The following is a 23903-nucleotide window of genomic DNA, read 5'->3' on the forward strand; positions in this document are numbered from 1 at the left end:
ATGAGGCAGCCTCTGCTGTTGTATCAGCGGGGAGTCTGTTCGGACACATGGCTGAGGTGCTGGACTAGGAGAGGAAGAGTATCAGAGACAGGAAACAGCCTTTGAAGTGCTGAGAAAGTAGAAATGGATTCCAGCCATAGGCACAGATGAGACAATCACGTAATATGTTACAGTGCTGGAGAGCTATTTGAAGATTTTTGTCAGTTTAAAACTGAACAAGATATCTTGAACACGTATTTGGTGTGACAAAGCATAATGATTCACGTTCTACTGCAGGAAAGGCTGTTTTACACAAGATTAATAATGCACATCTAAAAACAAATGCTCATTGGAAATATGTGCTCCAGAGTAAATTTTAGTAAAACCACAAAATGTACTTAAACATTTGACTGTAATTACTTATTTAAATGCTTTATGACATCAACCATTTTAGTTCTTTTTACACTAATGATACTTTGTAATGTCCTGGTTTCTGTTTTTTGTATATTTCAGTTTCGTGTTTATGTCACTTCCTGTTCATCTTAGTTTCCCCTAATCTTGTTAATCTTTGAGTTAATTGTCTCCACCTCTTGTCATGTTGTTAAGTTGATTGATTCCTTGTGTATTTATACCCTGTTCTGTTAGCACTTCGTTGTCATTAGTTTTAATGTCACTCCCATGATGTCTACGTGTTTCACTCGTTGTTTTGTTTTGGTTTGTTTTAAATTAAAATGTTTAAATAAATATTTGTTTGGCTGCATTGGGATCCTCACCTTTATTACCTGCACTACATCAGACATGATATACTTACAGAGACACATTGTCGACAAATAAAGATTTAATTTTATGGTCTGTGCACAACAACAAATAAATACCACAAAACAACTTAATGATGAATACAAATTGTAATCAAATACATTTGCCTCCCCTATCGATCTCTATACGGACGCTTTACTGACATTGTCAGTTTGCTTAATTTTAGCTCACTTTCTACAATGTTGCTGAGTGCTTGTGGTAAAACAAAAGAGATAAAAGCAATGTAAAATCAAGGTAAAACTATCTGGTCACAGTGTCCTTTTCTCTTACGTTTGCTTTTGAAAACACTATTTATTGGGTTACAAGCCTGCCTTCTTGTGAACGTGTGTACAAGTAGAATGTGTGTCTGAAACAGAAAACAAAACATACCCAAAGAAACATTTTAGATTTGCAAAAACATAGACAGTGCTCTTTAAAGAATTTGTCATCTGAAACGTGCAACAAAACCTACACAGAGCAACGTATTTATGTGGCCTAGACACATATTTTCAATGAGCTTGGGCTGTATTTGTGCAATTAATCGTATTCTGATTGTTTGGTTGTATTTTTTCTGAAACTTTACTTATCTTATTTTTTAAAAGATCATTCAGCTTAGTCCCTTTATTAATCTGGGGTCACCACAGCGGAATGAACCACCAACTTATCCAGCATATGTTTTATACAGCAAATGCCTTTCCAGCTGCAACCCATCTCTGTGAAAAACCTATTCACACTCATACACTACGGACAATTTAGCTTACTTAATTCACCTTTACTGCATGTTTTTGGACTGTGGGGGAAACCGGAGCACCTAGAGGAAATCACGCAAATGCAGGGGAACATGCAAACTCCACACAGAAACACCAACTGACCCAGCTGAGATTTAAACCAGCAACCTTCATGCTGTAAGGCGATGACACTACGTACTGCACCATCGTGTTGCCTAGCAAAGGAACTTGAGCCAGGAATCGCACTCAGGGAGCTGCGAGCACATTGGTGCTTTATGTCAGCGCGCAATACCACTTGGCAACTGACGCCTTAAAAAGATCAATACGTCACATTAGTTAGGCCGGTAGCTTTTTGCTTTTTCTTGTTCAGACAGAAACTAACTGTATATCTATATATATATATAGTTTGTATACTAAAATGTTATATAAAATGTTGGTTGTGTTAAATATTGATTTAAATGTTATATAAAATGTTATTTACAGTCAAGTTATTTATTAAAATTAAAGGCTTCCAAAATGTACCCTAATGTATCACCCAGGTGTCACAGATGTAAAACCTATTGATGATCAATCATGCATGTTTTTTGGGAAAGCAAAAAGCTAATTTTTTTTACAGAAAGTAGTACAGGACTTTACAGCCAAAAGCTTTGCAAATTCCATTGGATAACATTAAATTCCATTTGGTACAGAACTGAACAAGACACTTAATCCTACTTTAATAAAGAGACTCTGCATTATCTCCTATCTAGCAAAAAAAAAAAGCATTTTGCTCAACTGGAACCAACAAAGACCTCCAACATTTGAACTGTTCATACAACTCTAGAAATGAAACAATGCTCTTGGAACAATATACATAGTACTTAAGAAACAATGCCTTTCAAAAAATATGGATGCCTATATGGATGCCTCTAATGAACCTCTCACTCTATGAAGACTTCTGATGTATTTTGCATAATATGTGTGACCTTAATCACAACATTACTTTATTTGTGTATTATAAATTTTGTATTCTGTTTGTATTTTTATTTATTATTATTATTATTATTATTATTATTATTATTATTATATTTTTTTTCTCTCTCTGACTTTTGTTGCTATACTTGCTGATACCCTTCCCTTTGTCCTTTTTTGTTTATGTTTGTATGTTCACTAAAACCAGTAAATAAAGAGTTAAAAAACAAATAAAAAAACCCAAAATCAATTATAAAAGAAACTAAATGTAACATTCTTTATGGGTTCATGTTAAAAAAATTAATTTTCACTTAGGTTGTTTTATTTATTTATTAAATGTTATATTTGGCAATGAACATTTCGGGTTTCAGTCCAACTTGTGTGCCCCCTTGTGCCCTGGCTTGTGTGCAAAAGTGCGTAAAATCAAATAAAAAGTGACTTAAAAATGTTTGTGTTCTATTAGTTGTAATTCCACTGTGTTCTTCAAAGTCCAGAGCATTCCCCCTCACTCAGAATCACTGGAGCCAACAAAATGCATTTGGAAATTGGCTGCCTCAGCTGTGCCCTCTGTGGTTCGCATTCTGCAGCTTTCCACGCAATCAGCGTAAGTCAGCTGCTTTTCATTGTTTGATTGGAATGCCTGGCGTGGATTTGGCTGGATTATGGCTGACATTATAAATCATAATTACAAGACATTGGAAGTATCTGTCAAGAGAGTCAATGAGTAGATTTACAACAATTTAAGTGTCCATTCTTCGCTATTTGCAGTACTAAAACACAATAAAAACTCTATTAACATGCTCATTTACATTGTACCGGAAAGCCAAGCCAGATGTGATGACAGGCAGCTTGTTTGTTATATAAACAATTTAAAATTTTCCACGGGGAAGAGGCATACATATCATTCCACTGGATAAGGATCAAGCCATCACAGCCGGAGGATGAAAGAGAAAGTGATGACTGTTGGAAAACACATCCAATGTTATCCAACACCCCTTAAAAATGAGCAGCTGTCAGGTCCCCCGCCAGCCCTCCTCTAACAGGCTTTCCGTGAAACATAGAGTCGGGTGCAAACCTCCAGTGCGAGCTTTCTTTGGATTCAACATTTCCAGCTGGCAACTACATCAGCACTGCCTTGGGGTTAAGAACTCGGCACAATCTAGTCTGCTAGCAGGTGCTAACTGCTAAAACAAATCACCATCATTTCATATGTATCCACATCAGCTCAAATCATATCCTGTTCAAGCATGACTAGGAGTCACAATTTGGCTGGTTTAGCCAGGTCTGTAAGACCTTTCTCATAGATGATGCAATTATGGCATGATGGAGGATGAAATCTAATCACTGGAAATATAATGTAATGCAGTGGAATGCAATGTAATATGTTTGTATGAAAATGTTAAAAATTTTGGGCTCAGTACTTAAAAAAAAAAAAAAAAAAACTAATAACATCATGGGGGCTAAAATGTAATCTTTAGAAATTATAATATAATATAATATATCAACATTATAATATAATATAATATAATATAATATAATATAATATAATATAATATAATATAATATAATATAATATAATATAATATAATATAATATAATATAATATAATATAATATATAGGGCGGCGCGGTGGCACAGTGGGTAGCACTGTCACCTCACAGCAAGGTCGCTGGTTTAAGCCTCGGCTCGGTCAATTGGCAGAGTTTGCAAGTTCTCCCATTGTTCGTGTGGGTTTCTTCTAGGTGCTCCGGTTTCAAAGACAATAGAACCCCACAAGTCCAAAGACATGCGCTATAGGTGAATTAGGTAAGCTAAAATTGTCCGTAGTGTATGTGTGTGAAGGAGAGTGTATGGGTGTTTCCCAGTGATGGGTTGTAGCTGGAAGGGTATCCACTGTGTAAAACACTGCTGAATAAGTTGGCGGGTCATTCCACTGTGGCGACCCCAGATAAATAAAGGGACTAAGCCGAAAAGAAAATGAATGAATGAATGAATGAATAATATAATAACAATAATATTTGTGTTATATGTTAAGTTATTGAAATTATTTTCTACATTTAATAAATGCATTTTTGTAAAAGATGACTAAACGATTATGAGGAGTATAAATGATATAAAAATTGAAACTCAGACTTAAAGATGTTTTGAATAGTTTGTTTGTCAATGTGTGATTCGTGTTAGCTGTTAATTGTTTTTTGTTTGTTGTATGTTTGACCCATGTGACATGTACTGCCTAATCTTGGCCAGGACGCTCTTATAAAAAGATTTTTAATCTCAATGTATCTTTCTGGTAAAATAAAGGTTGTAATAATAATAATAATAATAATAATAATAATAATAATAATAATAATAATAAACACATTTATAAACTACTGTTAAAAAACTTCCATTGCTACAAAATAAATTACCATTTATAATATAATAATATTTGTGTCATATATTAAATTATTTTAATTATTTTCTACATTTTAGTAAACATTTTTTTGCGAGAAATTAATAAAAAAAAGAAAGATTAATGAGATTAAAGATTAAAGAAAATTAATGAATAAATGAATAAAATACTGTAATATAATATAACATAATATAATATACTGTAATATAATATAATATAATATAATATAATATAATATAATATAATATAATATAATATAATATAATATAATATAATATAATATGGTGACGCAGTGGCGCAGTAGGTGGTGCTGTCGCCTCACAGCAAGAAGGTCGCTGGTTCGAGCCTCGGCTGGGTCAGTTGGCGTTTCTGTGTGGAGTTTGCATGTTCTCCCTGCTTTCGCGTCGGTTTCCTCTGGGTGCTCCGGTTTCCCCCACAGTACAAAGACATGCGGTACAGGTGAACTGGGTAAGCTAAATTGTGCGTAGTGTATGAATGTGAATGAGTGTGTGTGGATGTTTCCCAGAGATGGGTTGCAGCTAGAAGGGCATCCGCTGTGTAAAACTTGCTGGATAAGTTGGCGGTTCATTCCGTTGTGGCGTCCCTGGATTAATAAAGGGACTAAGCCGAAAAGAAAATGAATGAATAATATAATATAATATAATATAATATAATATAATATAATATAATATAATATAATATAATATAATATAATATAATATAATATAATATAATATTGTCCTTTAGGGCTCAGGTGATTGGCACAAATCTTTTAAGGTCATTGAAACACTATCCAATAGCTCTATAGAAGTTACTGTATAAGCCCCCTTGGTAATAGTCTAGATATATTTAGGCCAATTTGAGCAACTGCCAAAATGACATTCGTACAGACATGCCGATTTGGCAAAACAAGCTTAACAGAGGACAGATGTTGGGCTTATGCTCTAATCACAAAGGAAGATGTGCTGTTCCTGAGGTGATTGGCTGGAGGTCTCAACAAGTTCAGAGTGGTCGGTTAGCAATGGGCCTTCCTGAAGCAATGCATCAGCTCATGGCTCTCAGACAGCTGCGTCTGAGTTCTCTGTTTAGACAGAACTACAAAGCAGAGATCTGGCACACGTCCAGGTTTGTACCCGGTGATTGTGGGCATGTTTGCCAGCTGACAGCTTGAGACGGCAGGGCCAGGGCAGGGAAAGAGCTGCATTGGGGCTGAGATTCTGCAGCGTGGCTCTGACACACAGGAGGGAGACACTGAGCGGATGAAGCAAAGTGCACAGTCAGAACACCAAGGTGAAAGACGTCTCACTGTCAGCTAGAGGGGATGACACAGCTCAAGTTCAGAGATGTGGGATGATCTTGCTATGCTCTTTGAATATAGAAATCAGAATTGGCATATACTCAACGATTTTCAAGCCAGGTGTGATGTCTGTCGTGATTTGGGAAATGTGTAATTATTCACAGTGCAGGCATGCAATGGGAAAAGTTCTCAAAATGTGACCAAAGACTGGATGATCATCAGTAAGCAGCCCTCTAGTGGATGAAATTGAATTTGCAGGGCTATGTGAGTCCATCAGCCCAACATTTGAAATAAAGACACCACTTTAAACTAGTCTGAAGGTCGATCAGATTTACAGAAGAAGCTGAATTGAAATTATGATAGCCATCTTAGAGTGTTCTCGGGTTTAATGAGCTAAAGCCATCTGAGCAAGGTTTAGAGATATATTCAAAAAGTCATTCAATCATTAAGCACCCAAATGGACTGATATAATACTACTACTGTGCATCATACCATCGATGCATATTCCCAGTCAAAGCACCTTAAGATGTGTAGTTAAAGTTTTTCATGTATATGAATAGACTTTAAAGGTACAGTTCACAATTTACTTGATATCATGACATGGGGTGGAAAATCCTATATGACAGAAAGACTTAGACACCAAATATATGCATTGAAACTGAATACTAAATCTCAATTTGTATTCAGCAAATAAAGTCATACATGTTTGAGGGTCTGCAAATGATGTAAAATGCATGTTTTGAGGAGATCAATCCCTTTAGTGTCATAAAACATACTTAATGTGAAGTATATACACGCTTGGAGAACAATTGGTTAATATGGATGAAATAGGCAGCAACAGCTCAAATTTTCCAATTTTGCAAGCTCATGTGACTTATATAAACTAGATTTTCAACTATTATATCACAAACCAGTGATTTAGCATTATTCAAGCATAAAAATAAAAAATGCAACCCTTCAAAAATGGCTAGAACTGTAGTGTTGTCCACTTTAAAATATTCAACTTTACCAGATTTAAATATTATTCCGAAAAATAAACACAATCTCAGGAATAATATCAATGACTGGAAAATATCCACAGCAATATTCCACAACAAACTTAAGGCTGTATGTAATAAATTGCACTTCGACTCACCTTGAGCAGCTGTTCCTCTGGTGCTGAATACACTTGCTATCAAAGTGGCCACATACCAAATCATAGTACTATTGCCAACCAGAGAGAAACCTCATCATATCTCAAAGTGCCCCTTTCAATAAATCATTCTTAGCCGAGCCCCTGGTCGTTAGACGCGCTGTCAGCTGCTGAGACCCTTTTACTCATGCCCTGCATACTTTTCTCCGACGGTTCCCTTCATTCTTTCCCTCCCCTTCTTTCCTTTCGCATCCTCTCTCGATGAAATAGAGCACCTGCACCAGCGCACGGCAGCCAGACGCGGCTCGATGGCAATGCCAGCGTGAAACCAAGCATGACAATTTAGCTGTTAGCTCCGCCCCCGCTTGAATTTCATTGGCCAGTGATGGAGGCGTCGGGGCGGAGATTGGTCGCCTCTCCGTCGCTCTCCATGTAAAAGCCGAGAGCACCGCGTTTCAAGGTGAGTTGGAGCGTGAAGTGGCGTCGGAACCGCAGTATCATGCGCAAAAGAGAAGTCGTGTAAGCAGCCTGTCGGATACCCGGGTACGAGGCTTCGCCTGCTGGGAAAGTTAAAGGTGCGGTGGAGTGGAGTGGACGTCACGCGTTCATGTGTGGGGAGGAAATCCTCAACCTGTATGCGTCATTCGCATTTCATCCCATCGATTGCACTGCGCGCGGTATGGACACACGAAACTGAAGACAGTGATTTCTCCGGTAGTAATGATGTCACTTGTTAGTGACATCATTGCTGAACTAAATTTTCAGTTCTAAACTAATTCAAAGTAACTAGAGCACCATAATGTTAAGACAGAATCAGTGTAATAACAGTGCAATTGCTCAAACATAAGGGTTTATCGTCCCCTGACACCATAATACTAGGTCTACTTTAGGTATTACTTTGGTATACCAATATTCCAATTTGAAATATAGGGTAAATAATATCTTTAAGGGATAATTCACTCAAAAAGAACAGATTGCTGTTAATTGATTCAAACTGAGGCCATCCAAAATGTAAAAATAAGAAAGCAAAAATAAGTATTGTTTTATGTACACGTGAAACGGTAAGTAGGCTACTAGTGGCTCCTCCTTAATATATATTTATTCATTTTTTTTAGGCTTAGTCCTAAAAAAAATCAGGGGTTTCCACAGCGGAATGAACTGCCAAATTGTCCAGCATATGTTTTGCTCTTCCAACTGCAACCCAGCACTGGAAAACATCCATACACACTTACATACACACACATACACTACGGCCAATTTAGCTTTTTTAGTTCACTTGTACCGAATGTCTTTGGACTGTGGGGGAAACCGGAGCACCCGGAGGACACCCATGCAAACACAGGGAGAACATGCCAACTGACCTGGGGCTCGAACCAGCGACCATCTTGCTGTAAGGCAACAGTGCTACCCACTGAGCCACCAAATCACCCATATTGAGGTCTTGTAAAGTGAAATTATTGTTCTTAGCTAAAGAATATATGGGACAATAAATAAAAGGTAATTGTTTCAAGACCACAACACTTTTTCTTTAATGAAAACAAATTAAGGGCATTTTTACACCACAAAAAAAATTTACAAAATCAAGAAAAGCAAAACAAATAAAATAAAATAAAATAAAAAAGTTAAAATATAAAATATATAATAAAATATAAATTATATAATAAAATATATATATATATGTATTTATTATATTCATATTATGCCACGAAAGTCATGTCTGAGCAATACATCTCTGAATGCAATACATTTGAGAACAGACATTATGTACTGAAAAAAAGTATTCACATCAATGCTCAGATTCAAAAATAGTGACTTAATGTAAATGTTTGCTGATCCTTATTTACTTTCCCTTTATTTACTTTTTTCAGAAAACTATGACATGTACCATTTTGGAAGATCATGATGGTGAGTATAATTACAGAATCGTCCCTTAAAGCTTATTGTAGTATTTAACTCATGCGTCTGTCATTTGTTGTTAAAATTGAGATACAGTTTGTATTCAGTCAAAGAAAAGTGTTTATGAGGCAATTTGATAGTCAAATAATTACAGTGTACAACAGCATACTGTTTATGCATGATGTGTTCTCTACTAAATTGGTGGGTTTTAAACATCCACAAATCAGCCCAATTGCAGACAGCTGCAAACTCACATGTACAGCATTTCTCTTCCAATTTTAGAGCTCGAATCTGCTATACAGTCCATTTGAGCAATACCTTTAATGGAAACACTGGTGTTCTGCCAATGCTTATAGACTTTAAAAGTTCCATCCACGTCAAAGAGTTTATGGCAAAACAGCTTAGTCTGACATTTCTCAACCAGCATCTTTTTTACTCATCTCCTAAACTCTGAAAAAAAAACATCCCAATTATATATACAAGAGAACTAGGTGCATTTCTTTATTGCTAAGAACTGCATGCTTTGTTTACAGTTAAAGTTCTTAAAAGTTCTGATACGATTTGATAAAGTTTTAAGCCATGCAAAATTCAGGCTTAATTTTATTACATTATTAATATCACAGAGCTTTTTAAAATCCTCCATAAATGCCTCCATTCAGACTGTATTTAGCCGATGAGTGTACTGTCCTTAACCGCTGTGTGTAAACCCACATTCAATGACACACACTCTTTAGAGGCAACTTTAAGAAATACTCCCCTACTCTTGGAAGGTTTTATGAATTCTTATAACCTTGCACGTACAGTATCTGTCTCAGAATGTATTTTATTGCTAAGTTTTATACCACCCACTCACCCATATAAGTTATTAACCTGCTTGAACATGCAGTAAATATGTAGGTATTTGTAGGTACAGCTGTATTATTTCACAGAAAGATGTCTTTGTATTTCTTCTGAAAAAATACAGATGAAAAGATGTTTTCCCTATGGTAAAACAAAAAAGGTTTTGTACTATAATCTGTGCTAAAAAAATAACACACAGGCCTGAAAATGCTCTTAATTTCCATGCCTGTTTTCTAGCTGAGGGGCAGATAAGGATATTCAGCTGTACCCTTTATCTCACCTTCAGATACGTCATCAGGATGATGTTCAGGAAAGCATGTAATGGTACAAGTTCACAAGTGTACAGTTTTTTTTAATATATAACAGGCTAATGTTGCAGTCGTCTTAAATACACAGTGAAGTATACCAGCAGCATGCAAAATGTATGTTTTATTCCATGAGTGAATATGTTCAATAACTGAGTTTATAAGGAAATACAGGGCTCATTATCAAACATTTTTAGTTTAATTCTGATTTATGAACTTATATATATTTTTTTTTATTTGAAGCCTATTCATTAGCATATTTTTCCATCATAATGTCAATTTTGCTCACATACAATACAACTGATTCAGTACTGTTCGTACCGCTTAATTTTAAAGGGCACCTATTTTACCGCTTTTTCAAGATTTAAGGTAAGTCTTTTGTGTCTCCAGAATGTGTCTGCAAAGTTTCACCTCAAAACACCCATCAGATTGTTTATTATACCTCTTAAAACATTGGAATTGTCTGCTCTTAACACTATGTAGCTGTGTTTTGGTGCCTGTACCCTTTAATGTTAATCCTTCCCATGTGTCTTTCAGATAAACAGCACAGTGACAGACATGAAGAAAGCAGATCTCACGTAACGTTTGTGAGAAATAATACAGTAAGAACTATCCCAATGATTATTATTTGATGTATTTGTTGAGGAGTTGCAATGATGAGTCACACACAATGTCGTTACAAAGTTCAAGCACGCACACACAAAGTGGATACACAAACACAGCGCACAAGGTTAACTTTCCACTGTTTTGCACTGCAAATGTGACAGGATACACGACTTCGACTTCTTTTGTAATTGTACTCACATGCGGCTGTGGTGATAAAGTAAAGATGGTAAAATTGCTGTAATTCATTACAAACATGCACTGTTTGAAAAACGTTTTAAACTTGTAAAACTCATTCTTGATCACATTTGATGATGATTGATGATCACAGAGGGCTGAACAGATCTTTTAATTACAGTTGCTTTGCGCATGTCCTGTCATGTTAATACGTGGCTGTCAATCAATTTGGTGGGCGGGGTGACTGCTCTCCTATGTCAAGTTGCTGTGAGCCTCTAAATAGTAGAGATATGGATTATATTTTAACGTTAGGAAATTTAAAAAACTTATTGTGGTTCTCTCACTCCAAAATGACTGTGGGCACACTATACCTACACAAAGTTCTGTCCAAACAGCTTACAAAAGATGATTTTCATCATAGGTGCCCTATAAGCGATTCATTTAAAAAACCAGTTGGACTAATCAAAAAATAGTTTTTTAGTTTTTATTCATTCATTCATTTTCTTGTTGGCTTAGTCCCCTTATTAATCCGGGGTCGCCACAGCGGAACAAACCGCCAACATATCCAGCACGTTTCTACTTAGCTGATGCCCTTCCAGCCCAAACCATCTCTGGGAAACATCCACACACACTAATTCACACTCATACACTACGGACAATTTAGCCTACCCAATTCCCCTGTACCATATGTATTTGGACTATGGGGGAAACCGGAGTACCCGGAGGAAACCCACACGAACGCAGGGAGAACATGCAAACTCCACACAGAAATGTTAACTGACCCAGTCGAGGCTCGAACCAGAGACCTTCTTGCGGTGAGGCGACAGCACTACCTACTGTGCCACTGCGTCACCTTTTTTAGTTTTTATAATTAAGTATATTTTTTCTCAAATTCAGGCAACACAGAAAATCTGAATAACTATATTAGTATGTATGTTTGTTAATTTCAGGTGCATATTTGAAATTGAGAAATCTTGTAGTAAGAAAATGAATAATAACAAGGATAAAAACCAATCTTAATATTTGACTGCCTGATTGAACGCAAAATTCACATAATTAAAACAGCCATAATACAAGATCAATGCCACTATAAGCGTGTGAGGGCACTGTAGGGCACTGTTCAACTGAACAGACATTTAAAAATGAAGAGACATTTTCTTAAGCCTGAATTCAGTTTGAATTTCATTGAATATCATTGAATTTTATGTGAATTTTAGCTTGAATTTCATTGAAAAGGTTGTAGATTGGTAATAAGCAGAGTTTGTTTTTAATGAATTTATCGCATTCAGATGTGAATATGGGCAGGATCTTGGTTTCTGATTTTTAACCCTAATGTTCTGCATAAGTATATGAGAGTGTGAGAAAAATGCAGAATGCTGAAATGCTGACTTAATGCTGAAATTGTACTGATACACTACACTCATCTGCCATTTTATAAAGTACACCTGCTTGTTATTGTGAATATATCAGCTAATCATATTAAAGCAACTCAGTGCATTTATGCATATACACAGAGAATGAGATGCAAAAAAGTGTCATTTAAGTGACTGAAATGACCATGAAATTAGCATGATTTTTGGTTTGCTGGTCTGAGTTAGATACTGTTGATATTCTGGGATTTAGTTCAAGCTAATAGAAAGGTAACGGTAACTAGAATAACCACTTGTTACAACCGAGGCCCACAGAAGAGCTTCTCTGAACATGTGCAACATTGAAGCAGATGAGCTACATCAGCAGAAGATGAGCTGAAAAAACTGAGGCTACAGTTCACATGGTCTCCCAAAATTAATAAAAGATTGGAAAATATTTGCCTAGTCTAATAAGTCTTGATTTCTGCTGTTACATTATGATGGTAGGATGGTAGGGCCAGAATTTGACTCAGACACATGAAATCCTGGATTAAAGACAGAATTTCTTAATTACCATCATGGATGTTGGCTGACAAATCTGCAGGAACCATGGAATGCTATTATTTGAGTGTAGACCAATGTGTTTGCAGCACCTTGTTAAATCTATGCCACAAATAATTAGGGCATTGAGAAGGCAAAAGGGGCTCCAACTACCAAAGTGCACTTAATAAAGTGGTCTGTGAGTGTATACAGAAACAAGACTTAGTCAATATTTATGTTACACTGGCCAATGTTCCAGTCATCTTGGACTTATGCCGACACATTGCAATTGATTTGTTTTATGCCACCAGTGAATGTGTTCAATAACGGGGAGTTATCAAGATAAAGTGAATAAGGTTGAGTATCGATCAACATGTTCAGATTTAGTTCAGCTCTGATTCACAAGCTTTCAATGTGATTAGATGATGATTCATTAGGGTACATTTTAGATATAATGTCCATATTGCTCAAAAATGAAATACATTGCCTGTCTATTTACTAATGCTGAATTTAAATGATTTACTAAAAGAGTCATTTGATATGTAGCATACAAATTTGGCCCAATTTGGGTCCATTGTTTATTTTCAGTTAAAAGCATGTGAACTTAAAGCAATAGTTTATTGAAAAGAATTACTTTCTCATTTACTCTCCCTCATATCTTAAAACCAACCCAGGCTTATTCTGATTGCATACCACACTTTTGAAGAGAGCTAAGTTTTTTTGCAGTTTTTGTTTTCGCAAATTTGCCAGAGGCTGCTGTGTATGTTTTTTCATATCTCAAATTTCTCTGACGAGTGCCATTCGCACCTGCTGTTCTCATGTAAATCCACCAGAAGCCGCTTTCGACTGACTGAATGACTGACTGACCAACTGACCAATCCCTCCACCCCCCTTCCCAAAACCCAACCATTAATATTTTAAAAAGCACTTATTGACCCATCCCCCACTTCCCTAAATCCAACCGCAGTGTTTTGAAAAGCAATCCAGAAAAAGAAAAGCCCCCTGATTTTTACCACATTTTCAGATTTTACCACATTCTCACCCTGTTATTTACTTGTTTATTTTATTTTTTGACTTTTGTCTTATCTGCTTTCTGGTATCATTCTGAACCTGACTTGAACCCTGTCGCCTCCTTTCTGCATCTCTTGTGCGCCAACATACGCATTGAGCTAATTGGACTAACAGCGGAAAAGCCATCTATACAAAGGTAATCGGTCAGCTGGTAAGCAAGAAAAGGAACACCGTCATGCAAGCACGGCGTCATACAGCCCCGTAGTGTTCGTTTTAAAGACGAAATGGAGCCATATGTAGCTCTGTCTACTTAATTGGCAATCTCCAAAAACCTAAATAGGGCTATGTTTTCAGAATGAGCCTATGTTGCTTAAAACCCTTTATTATGTGGCTCTCTGGAATACCTGATTGTTCAGTCACAAACCACTTCAAATCGTAACCACTTTTCCGTAAGTGAATATGACATTCACATCCATATTTATGCTTATCTGTCATGCTGCAGTTATTGACTGTTTGGTGCTATTTTGTAATTTAATAATAGCTGTATTAGTGCAGAGGTTCTGAACCTTTTTCACTTCGGGGTCCACCTCTTTCTCCAATCAATTTTTGAAGGTCCATCTGTCTGAAATTTTCTCTAAAATGTTTGTATGAAATGCTCATTTAAACCTTTAACAATATATATATATATATATATATATATATATATATATATATATATATATATATATATATATATATATATATATATATAAATTTGTTGTCTTTTTTATAAAAAAAATATGAAATAGTTCACACAAATATAAACAAAGAGAGACTTTGACTTTCACTTCATGCATAATTTGTGAATGAACAGGCTTACACACTGTAAAAAGTGCTACACTCACAAAGTTGGTTCTATCTACTTTAAATAATTGCAATCTAGTTAATTTTATTTGTTTTATACCAAAAAAATAAAATTTGCTTCCTCTTTACTTAAAATATATCAGTTTTTATATAACTGTATATTTTGAATAAAACTAATGCAATTTATTTGAGTAGATTTTTTTACGTGGTTATTGTGTAGAATAAATGTTATAAAAGTGAGTTGACACAGACAATTTATTAGAGCAGCTGTCGATGTGGGCAGGTGTTCATAAAACGTGATTTTAATAGTTTGGCGTGACTCCTTTTTCATTGCCCGGGATTTAGCAGGCAGACGCAGCTTCTGCAATGGTCGACATTAACTGCTCCCAGCAGCGGATCTGATTAACACGGTAAGTTGCAAATGTAGCCGAATGATAATTGTAAAGTCATGCAAAACTGCTGTCTTCGCTAGGCAGGTGAGGTTTTAGCTTTGTAAATTGTACTGTAGCCTTAGGTATGTTAACAGTTAGACTGCTCTCACATGGAAAGCTAAGTTGGCTAACGCTAACCAACGCTAGTTTATGCTAACGATTAAAAGTGATATTATTGAGAAAAATAGTGAAAGTAGTTTTAAAACAAATAGTAGGTATAACTAACGTTACAGAACCGATTGACAAGGTCACTGGTGGGCGGTCGGGCTGTGGGGGTTCAGTTTGTTAGCGCTAACTTAGCTAAAGTTAGCTCACCTAAGTTATAGCAGCACATTAAGGATGGATATTAAATGCAGAAACATATGCAACAGTTAAGTAGTTTGTGTTTAACGTAAGAGAAAGTACAACTTAAAGTTTGTGTTTTAGAGATTTATTCCATAAGTTTTTTTTAATGCTGCATAGTGAATAAATTACAGATTTACAATTTATTTTAACTTAAATTACATTTACTGATGTTTACAGAACCATTTAAACTGTATGCACCTCATTCTAAAATGCATGTTCTTGGTCTTTAGATACCAAAGTGATTTTGTTACCTGTGGATCTTCAAACTTCACATCCAGGTAAGAAAAACATTAGATACAATTACAGCTATAATTATTTGCAGGTAAGTAAAACATTGGTAAAATTGCAAAAAATAGTGGGCTCCATAGAATTAACCTACATTTGATATCTGAAGATTTTTTTTATGTGTGCAACAGTAAAAACAGTAAAAAAAAAAATATCCTAATGCAGTTTCTTATTATCTGTCAGTCTTTCAATAAAGCTAACTGATAACACTGAATCACTGAACTGTCATTTGCCAGTCACATTAAATTTATAGAAAAAGTCAATTAAATGTAGCTTTAGCAAAAAATTAATGTAAACCTTAATGTAATTTGTAAAATGGCAATGTATTTATTTATTTATTTAATAGAATTTGTATTATGACGTGCAAAGTTTGGTGCAAAATGAAGATGACGATTAAATTATAGAATTTGTATTCTATAATTTTCATATAGCCATTTTCAAACAGTTTTACTATCTAAATTGCATGCACATTCTTATGCTTTATAAGTTGCCAAACTTACTAAAGGTAACTTACTAAGGTAATTTTTAACTGATAAACTAAGGTGTTTCATCCATGCATCATTCTCACTGCACTTTTGTAACTTCACTTGTAGTTATTTCCTATTCAGTATTTAGCTATTTAATGTTGTTTGGTATCAACCACCTAAACTCCTGTTTCTTTTTGTCTCTACCAATAGAGTTGTGAGGAATCAGAGGTGCATGCAGCTGCCCACAAGAAAAATTTGCCATCAGCCCAACACAATTTGGATTATCATAGGACTGTCAGAGGTTTGCCAAACCTGTCAAATGCATGATGGCTCCTGTTTGGACTTACCGATGTCCTCGACAAGTATCCATCAAAACTGTATACATTTGAGATATATCAGAGACTCTTTGTGGGGCTGGACATTATGCATCCTAAATCTTCATCAAAATATGCAAATCTCCTCACTGAGTTGCCTTGGATGATTTCTCAATAGGATCTGGTATTAATAATGTTTTTATTTATGTATTGTGTACGTGTAGCCACATTAATGGCCTATTTTGTAGTCACTATTAAAAGGAACATTGATTGATATTGAATACATGTTATGGTCTTTAATCCATCTTCTTATTCTTATTTAATTGTTATTGACAGGAAAGTCTGTTTATCTGTTTTTCCTAGTGTATATTGTGCTTACAATATAGAAACGAAGATTTATTTTCTAAGGTTACAGCCAGAAGTTAATTGAATTAATTTTAAATCAAATATGCATGGTTAATTTTATTTAGATAATTAAGTTCATAATACTTAATTAAAATAAGTACAGTCAACATATAGCAATGTATAAGTAAGTTAAGTTTAACAAAAAAAGTAAGTTTATCTGATTTGAGTAATTTTAGAAATATTAGTTGGCTCAACTTAATTTTATTGCATTTGTTTTAAGCAATGTTTTAGTGTTTAAAATACTTAAAAAAGGCTGGAAGTTGAATCAACCTAAAACGTCCGATGCAACCACTTGCCTCACTTTTTATAAGTTAGATCTAGGTAACATTTTTTACAGTGCAAGTGCTAGTCACAGATGCGATCATGAGGCTGTTTTTGCGCCAAGTTTCAATCACAGAACATGAGAAAGTCCATTATTTTGGACATTTTAAAATGGCATATTAATAATGAAATTTAAAAATTATAATATATGATATTGAGAGTTAATATTAAGCTATATAGCGGCCTACTGATTGAGAATCACTGTATTGGTGTACTCTATTATTCGGACATTTTCGTTTCTGTCAGCTTTTAAGCAATTAATTAAAGACTTAATAATGTATGGATAATTTAAGTAGCCATGTACTAAGCAGAATGAAGTATATCCAGGCAGTTATTTTTGCAGAATTAAGCCTTATTCACCTTATTCTTCGTGTGTGAGTGGGCGCAGCCAAATGAAACTTTTTGGCTCAAGACTTCTAGTCTCATTCACTTGCATTAATTTTTAGACATTAAAAACAGCTCCTTTTGTTGCTTCATGTTGCAAACTGATATTTCCTTATTGTATTATTATATTTTGTCTGTATAGTCATGTAAACACTTTTGTACACGTTTGTAGAGCAAGTAGTTTGACCATTTTCTGCCATTTATTATTCCTAGTCATTTCTCCTATAGACAACTGAATCGGAAGTTCCAAAACAATCGCAAAAACAAGCGCACTTCCGCATTGAATAAGGCCAATAGATTTAAATAACTGATAATCCTATCAGGCTGAGAGGCTTGAGATAACAACTGACTGGATGTACTTTATACCTAACATGACTAGTGTGGAACACAAAAAAAGAGGTTTTGAGTGTGTGTTTTGTCCGCTTGTGACAAACCTCTTGTTATTCTGTGTTTCACAGATAAAACAAGTTAGAACAACATAAGGGGGAATTAAATGAAGATAAACCTTAATTTTTTTGGTGAACAGTTTTTTAAAAAATATAATGCTAAGCAGAAAGTCAGGACCACTCTGTATAATAAGCACTCATATTAAATGTGCATGCATCATAAATTAGGTCCTCCAGGGCACGAGTCTGTAGCTCAGAGTAGTGAAATGCTTTAAACTTTTCACTTGTACCCACAGGGGACAATAAATAGGACTTTTGTGTTTTTCCACTCCATTAGAAGATTAGAAGCCAATGTTTTGCACCATAGTTTGTCACTTTTCTCTGTGCTTAAGGCTTGTTTGGTCCTTCTGCCATTTCATCAAATGTTAGCCACTGTTTACTTGACAAATACAAGAATGCATTTCATCTTTGGCCAGAGTCTTTTGTTCTGTAAGAAATACAAAGAGAACAGATAAACATCATGGAGGCAAACAGTAACTATAGTGAGAAAAATCTGATTTTACATAAATGTTGATGTCTGCTTGAAACATCATGTGAGTATAGCTAAGCCTGTTAGTCTGTACCTAATTTAGTCTGTCTGTAAAAAGAAAGAGGCTTGAATTTTGTTATGAATTCTTTTCGGGCTGCTTTTGTAATCTTTTGTGTGAACAGCAGAGCAAAAATGGTTTTAAATCATCCACTTCTGTGTGAATAAAGCAACATAATATTGCTCGCTCTTTAAAAGTTGTTGGTAATTATGTATCAATTCTGATGTGACAATTACTTCCCCATCCCTGTGGTTTTCCGTAAAAGTAATTGCAATTGATCAGAAGCAACTCATTCAGTCAGTATCATTGATTCCTGGATTAAAAAGACAAACAGATCTCCTCATTAGGAGTTTTTTTTCTGTATGGTAAATTAAGCTAACAAATTAGTGTTCTGAACTGCAAAGATGTAATCTCTGATGCTATTTTCACAGCCTTTGTGTCCACTTATGAATGCAATTGAGTTGAATCTGAGCAATGATGAGACAAAATCATGGAAAAGCTGTAAACGATTAAATAAACAAGAATCCAGTAGGGTAAAATGGCAATAAATGATGGTGTTTGTCTGATCAATCTTATCCAACAAATAAGGAAGATCTAATTATAGAAAAAAGATACACTAACGCAGAAGATGAGTTTAATGCATTTGTTAGCACCATATTAGGGCCATATTGACAAATTGCACCATACAGTATATGGGGAGGGGACTATTGATCCTACTCTTCCAACTCTTGAATTCATGCTAGTGGTAATCAAATTAAGTACTATATGCTTCTCTGCACGCATTATTCTATAACATTCCATGATTATTAAAAAGTTAAAATGGTATCTTTCTTTGTTTTTATGCCTGTTTTCTATTTATGATTTAAAATTAGACATTTACATCTGGAAGAAATGTGATCAGTAGGTTTACAGAATAAAACAAACATGATTTTACTGGAACACGTAACTACAAATTGCAAATGCAGAGAAACTACGAATTTAGGGCTGTCTATTTTCATAGCTGTACATACAATATATACAGCAATATGGGGTAATTGCGGTGGCTGAGAGAACTTAATGTGCTGCAATTTAAGAAAACATTTGTAATTACAAAAAAACACCAGCAAATTGAGAAAAGATCACGTGCTGCAAATCCTTACAAAGCATACACATTTTAAAAATGCGCTGCATTTTCCCACACTGAAAACAAATTAATAAAATGTGCTGCATTTTCTCACAAAGCAAACAATTTACAAAAACGCAGCTTTTTCTCACAGCACTTGCAAAAAGAACAGACCTTTTTGCAAGTGTTGTGAGAAAATGAAGTTAAGCTCTCTCGGCCACTGTAGAGAATAAAAAACAAATATATTGTTACAAAAGAATCTCTTAAAAAACTGTAAAATAAATTTCTTCTGGAATTATTATTGCATATAAAGTTTCAAAAATTGTAATTATGTAATGCAAATTCACACCTCCATTGAGTCTTACAGAAGATTTAACACAGAGATCATTTTTAAATGTCAGTGTCTTTCAAGCCTGGACTAATTATGGTCATGTAACCAATTACTGAAGATTCTGATATTTCTTTGACCTATTTAGGACAGAATTGCATTTGAATTGAGGTAGCAAAAATGGTGCAGAATAAGACTTTGTCATAGAAAGAATACATTATATTTCAAAATCTATTAAAATGCAATGGTTACTTTTAATTGTACTATTTTCTTTCTCAAAATTCTATATTTTTTGTCTCTCATATAAATACATCCTAGGGGAAAAACTTAAAATATCATCACAAACCCTTAAAAGAATATTTATTTATTTATTTATTTATACAGGGACAAGAGTTAGCTTTAAATCAAATTTTTATCTGTAGTCCCTGGGCAGGAAGTTGTAACAAGTTTAACAATATTTTTTTCAAAAATACAATATACACTTACAGTACAATACATCATAGTCAATAAAATAAAATAAAATCAGTGGTTGCATATTTTATTTTCTTTAAGCCAAACTTTAAGAACAGTTTCAAAAATATTAAAAGTGGTACTCTCTCTGATATCCACTTGTAGTTTATTCAATTTTTCTGCTGCTCTTTAAAAAATGTATTGTTTAAAAACAGTTCTTTTGAGTTTACTGTACAATCACCTCCAACCAATGACCTAGTCTGTCTTATATTGTCCTTGCAGACAATCAAACATTGTTTGAGAGGTGGTGGTGCAAGATCATTAATTATTTTATGCATCAAACACTCATCAGCATAAAATAAGAAATTGTTGAATGTTAGTAATACAACATTGAACCAAAAATTTAAATTAAATTCTGTCATTGTTTACTAATTAATCTCTTTGTTTCAAACCTTTAGGAATTTCTTTATTCTGTTGAACACAAAATAAGATATACTGAAGAAAGCTGGACACCTGCATCCATTGACTTCCATATTATAATTTTTTTCCCACTATGGATGTCAATGGTTACAGGTTTTCAGCTTTTTTTTGTATATAAATATATATATATATATATATATATATATATATATATATATATATATATATATATATATATATATATATATATAAGAGGCAGAGTAAACAGTAAGTAAACTTACATTTTTGGGTGAGCTTTCCCTTTAAGTGTGCATGTCTCAGTGTGTGCGTGCATGCCTGTGTGTGTGTGACAATTACAAAAGTGAAAATGCAGTGTCCATTTACCCATGTCCATATCACATTTGTAACCGTATCTGTGTTTACCCGTTTTGTTTACAGTGCCATGAATGTCATGTTTCCAAAAACTGCATCCACAATTAGCTCTTTAATTTACAAATGACCTCTTTCTGTGTACTGTAATCTACTGTGCGTCCTGTTTAATAAGTGTTCAGCTGTTTAATTTCCTCCAATATTTCACCATGGCATCTGTACAATAAAGGGCACCTTTAAAAGTGCCTTCCAGATAAACTACCTAAAGCAATCCCCATTCATTCTGGTCCGGGCTGAGCAAATAATTGCATAGCTGTTGGCTGGCACTGCCCCACCTCTGTGCTCATGGGAAGCTTGGCATACACGCCTGGCCGTGGCACTTTGGATTTGGGATATTGGGGATGGAAAGTAGGTCATATGGACTCCTGTCAACTCCAGCCTGCTTGTGACCAACACCCCCTACCAGTCATTCATTAGCCCTACTCAAAGCATCAGTTTAGTCAGACAAGGTTTGGACTATAACCATAGTAACTGTGAGTGCTTGTGCTGTAAGCCCAAAATCAGCCCCTAATGATCATAATGTAGGGTCGTTAGTCTGTCAGTGGCACTAATCAACTGTCAACTGCCCTCTTGTTATCACCAGCATGTGAGATTTTAATCCAGCAAACTGTAAATATGTGCATAATTCAAGGTCATTACAGTTATGTTCTGCCGTCTCGTCGCATATGAAGATGCCATCTAGCCCATAATTCGTGTCCAGCCATTAAAGTGAACAGACTTCTCTTAATATTCACACTTGAAAAAGTCAGACATCTGTTCCATGCTGTGAGCAACATAGAAAAAATAAATCTGAGTGCTGTATTTTATTTCTGTAAAAGTGACTTTAAGGTGAACTACTGTCTGATATTTATGTACCAGACTGGATTTTTGAAAACTGCCATAATGTCTGAAAGGTGTGATGATGTGTAATGAGGTGTAATTATGTAACACAAAATCACTATTACATTGAGTCTTACATAAGAAGTAAAACTGGTGAACAGTTTTAAATATCAGTGTCCCGCCAGACTGATGTTTTGGTCTATTCAACCAGTTACTGAAGCGTTTGGTATTCCTTTGATCTAGTTACTAACTTGATTTGAGTTGAGGTAGCTATTGACTCTCTAATCAGATGATTCCTAACTCACTATAAATAACCAGTTTTCTTATCTCAATATCTTGAAGAATCAACCCTACCCCCACCAAGCTCTTAGCGAGTACACCTCTCCTCAGCCATCCATATCTGTCATTAGCCAGAAAAAAGCTGAGGGAGTTTATTGAGTTTTACCTGATCTCAAACTCTCCTCTCGCCCTGCAAACGGGAGGAAGCCCAGGGCTCGAGAATCACATAAGCTCAGGGCTCTTTCCCATGACAGCATGCCAAACAAGCATTTCAATTAATCATCAGCTAAGTGTGCACCCTTAATTTGTAGACTCTAGTTTTACTTCAGATGGCATATGTTTATGCCATAGTCCTTAAAGATATAATTCTTATTGTTACCATTTAAGACAGGCTGATTGTAAAGAAATGAAAATGTCCACACAATGCTTTCCAGATGAACAAATGAAACTGTACTGCATTTAGTTTACTTACGGTAAAGCTGGATGCGTATGTCACTCTAAAGCATATTGAGATTATATACAACTTGTGACTGGGCAATATTGCCAAAAAGTATCATGATATCATGACATATCATTCAGTATCAAAAAGTATTTAATATTGTTTAACAATGCATTTAGGAATGTTAGGATTATTTTTTATTTAACAACTTTATTTTTTATTTACCAACATTGCTAAGGAAAATAGATTTAATAGTAAAAAAAAAATATTTTAACAAAATTTTTCATCTTTTTATAATAAAATAAGCATACAGTAAGTGTTAAAGAGACTCGTAAACTTGATAAATAAAATGTTACATTGTGTGTGCAATGGTGAAGGTAGATCAACATCTGTAAGGTGTCAATAATAATGAACCAAACTCCGTAAACAAAACAAATTATGATAATCAAATCTGAGCTTGCAAGTACAGGAACTTACCATCATTATTCAAATACATATTGCAACAGAACAAATTGTGAAGTTGAACGATGTATCGCTCCCATGTGCGCCTCCATTGGAAATGACAAACTTACACCCTAAAGCTTATTGGCTTTCCTTCCAAGGCACACACACAGCAGCCAGATTTTAATAAAACTATAACCTTCAAACCAAAGCCTTTTTTTAATGGTTTTTGACTATGGTGTTTGGTCAATAAATATCTATACCGATTTTATCGTCCAGCCATACGTTAAGTTTGACTACTTTTTGTCTGTCCTGATCTTTCAGAACATCTAAAACAGCACTGTAAAATGTAAATCAAAATTGACATTTTCTTTGAGGATCTGACATTTTCCTACAAGTATGTTTTCAAGCAACACTGGAAGGTTTTTGCAGT

General features: G+C 34.9%; 2 protein-coding genes across 29 annotated transcripts in view; one reads left to right on the forward strand and one right to left on the reverse strand.

Moving 5' to 3' along the window:
• The window catches only part of igsf9bb (immunoglobulin superfamily, member 9Bb), a 171165-nt gene extending 163575 nt beyond the window's left edge, over positions 1-7590 (reverse strand). For all 13 annotated transcript variants that reach the window (XR_015520339.1, XR_015520338.1, XM_087301323.1 and 10 more), the window contains exon 1: positions 7278-7590. Coding sequence is in view for 9 of the 13 variants with exons in the window: in XM_087301323.1 (XP_087157449.1) it covers positions 7278-7341 (64 nt within the window). In the remaining 4 variants the exon portion in view is untranslated. The remainder of the gene's footprint in view (positions 1-7277) is intronic.
• A 146-nt stretch (positions 7591-7736) lies between these two features.
• The window catches only part of LOC147831920 (uncharacterized), a 99201-nt gene continuing 83034 nt past the window's right edge, over positions 7737-23903 (forward strand). For 10 of the 16 annotated variants that reach the window (XR_015520344.1, XR_015520340.1, XR_015520341.1 and 7 more), the window contains exons 1-3: positions 7737-7951; positions 9143-9179; positions 10853-10917. The gene's annotated coding sequence lies outside the window, so the exon portion shown is untranslated. Of the gene's footprint in view, positions 7952-9142; positions 9180-10852; positions 10931-23903 lie in introns of those variants that run through there. The other 6 variants (XR_015520349.1, XR_015520348.1, XR_015520350.1 and 3 more) reach the window with 2 other exon arrangements.

Source organism: Danio rerio, chromosome 21 (assembly GCF_052040795.2).
Source record: "Danio rerio strain M-AB ecotype USA chromosome 21, GRCz13ab, whole genome shotgun sequence".
Classification (NCBI taxonomy): domain Eukaryota; kingdom Metazoa; phylum Chordata; class Actinopteri; order Cypriniformes; family Danionidae; genus Danio; species Danio rerio.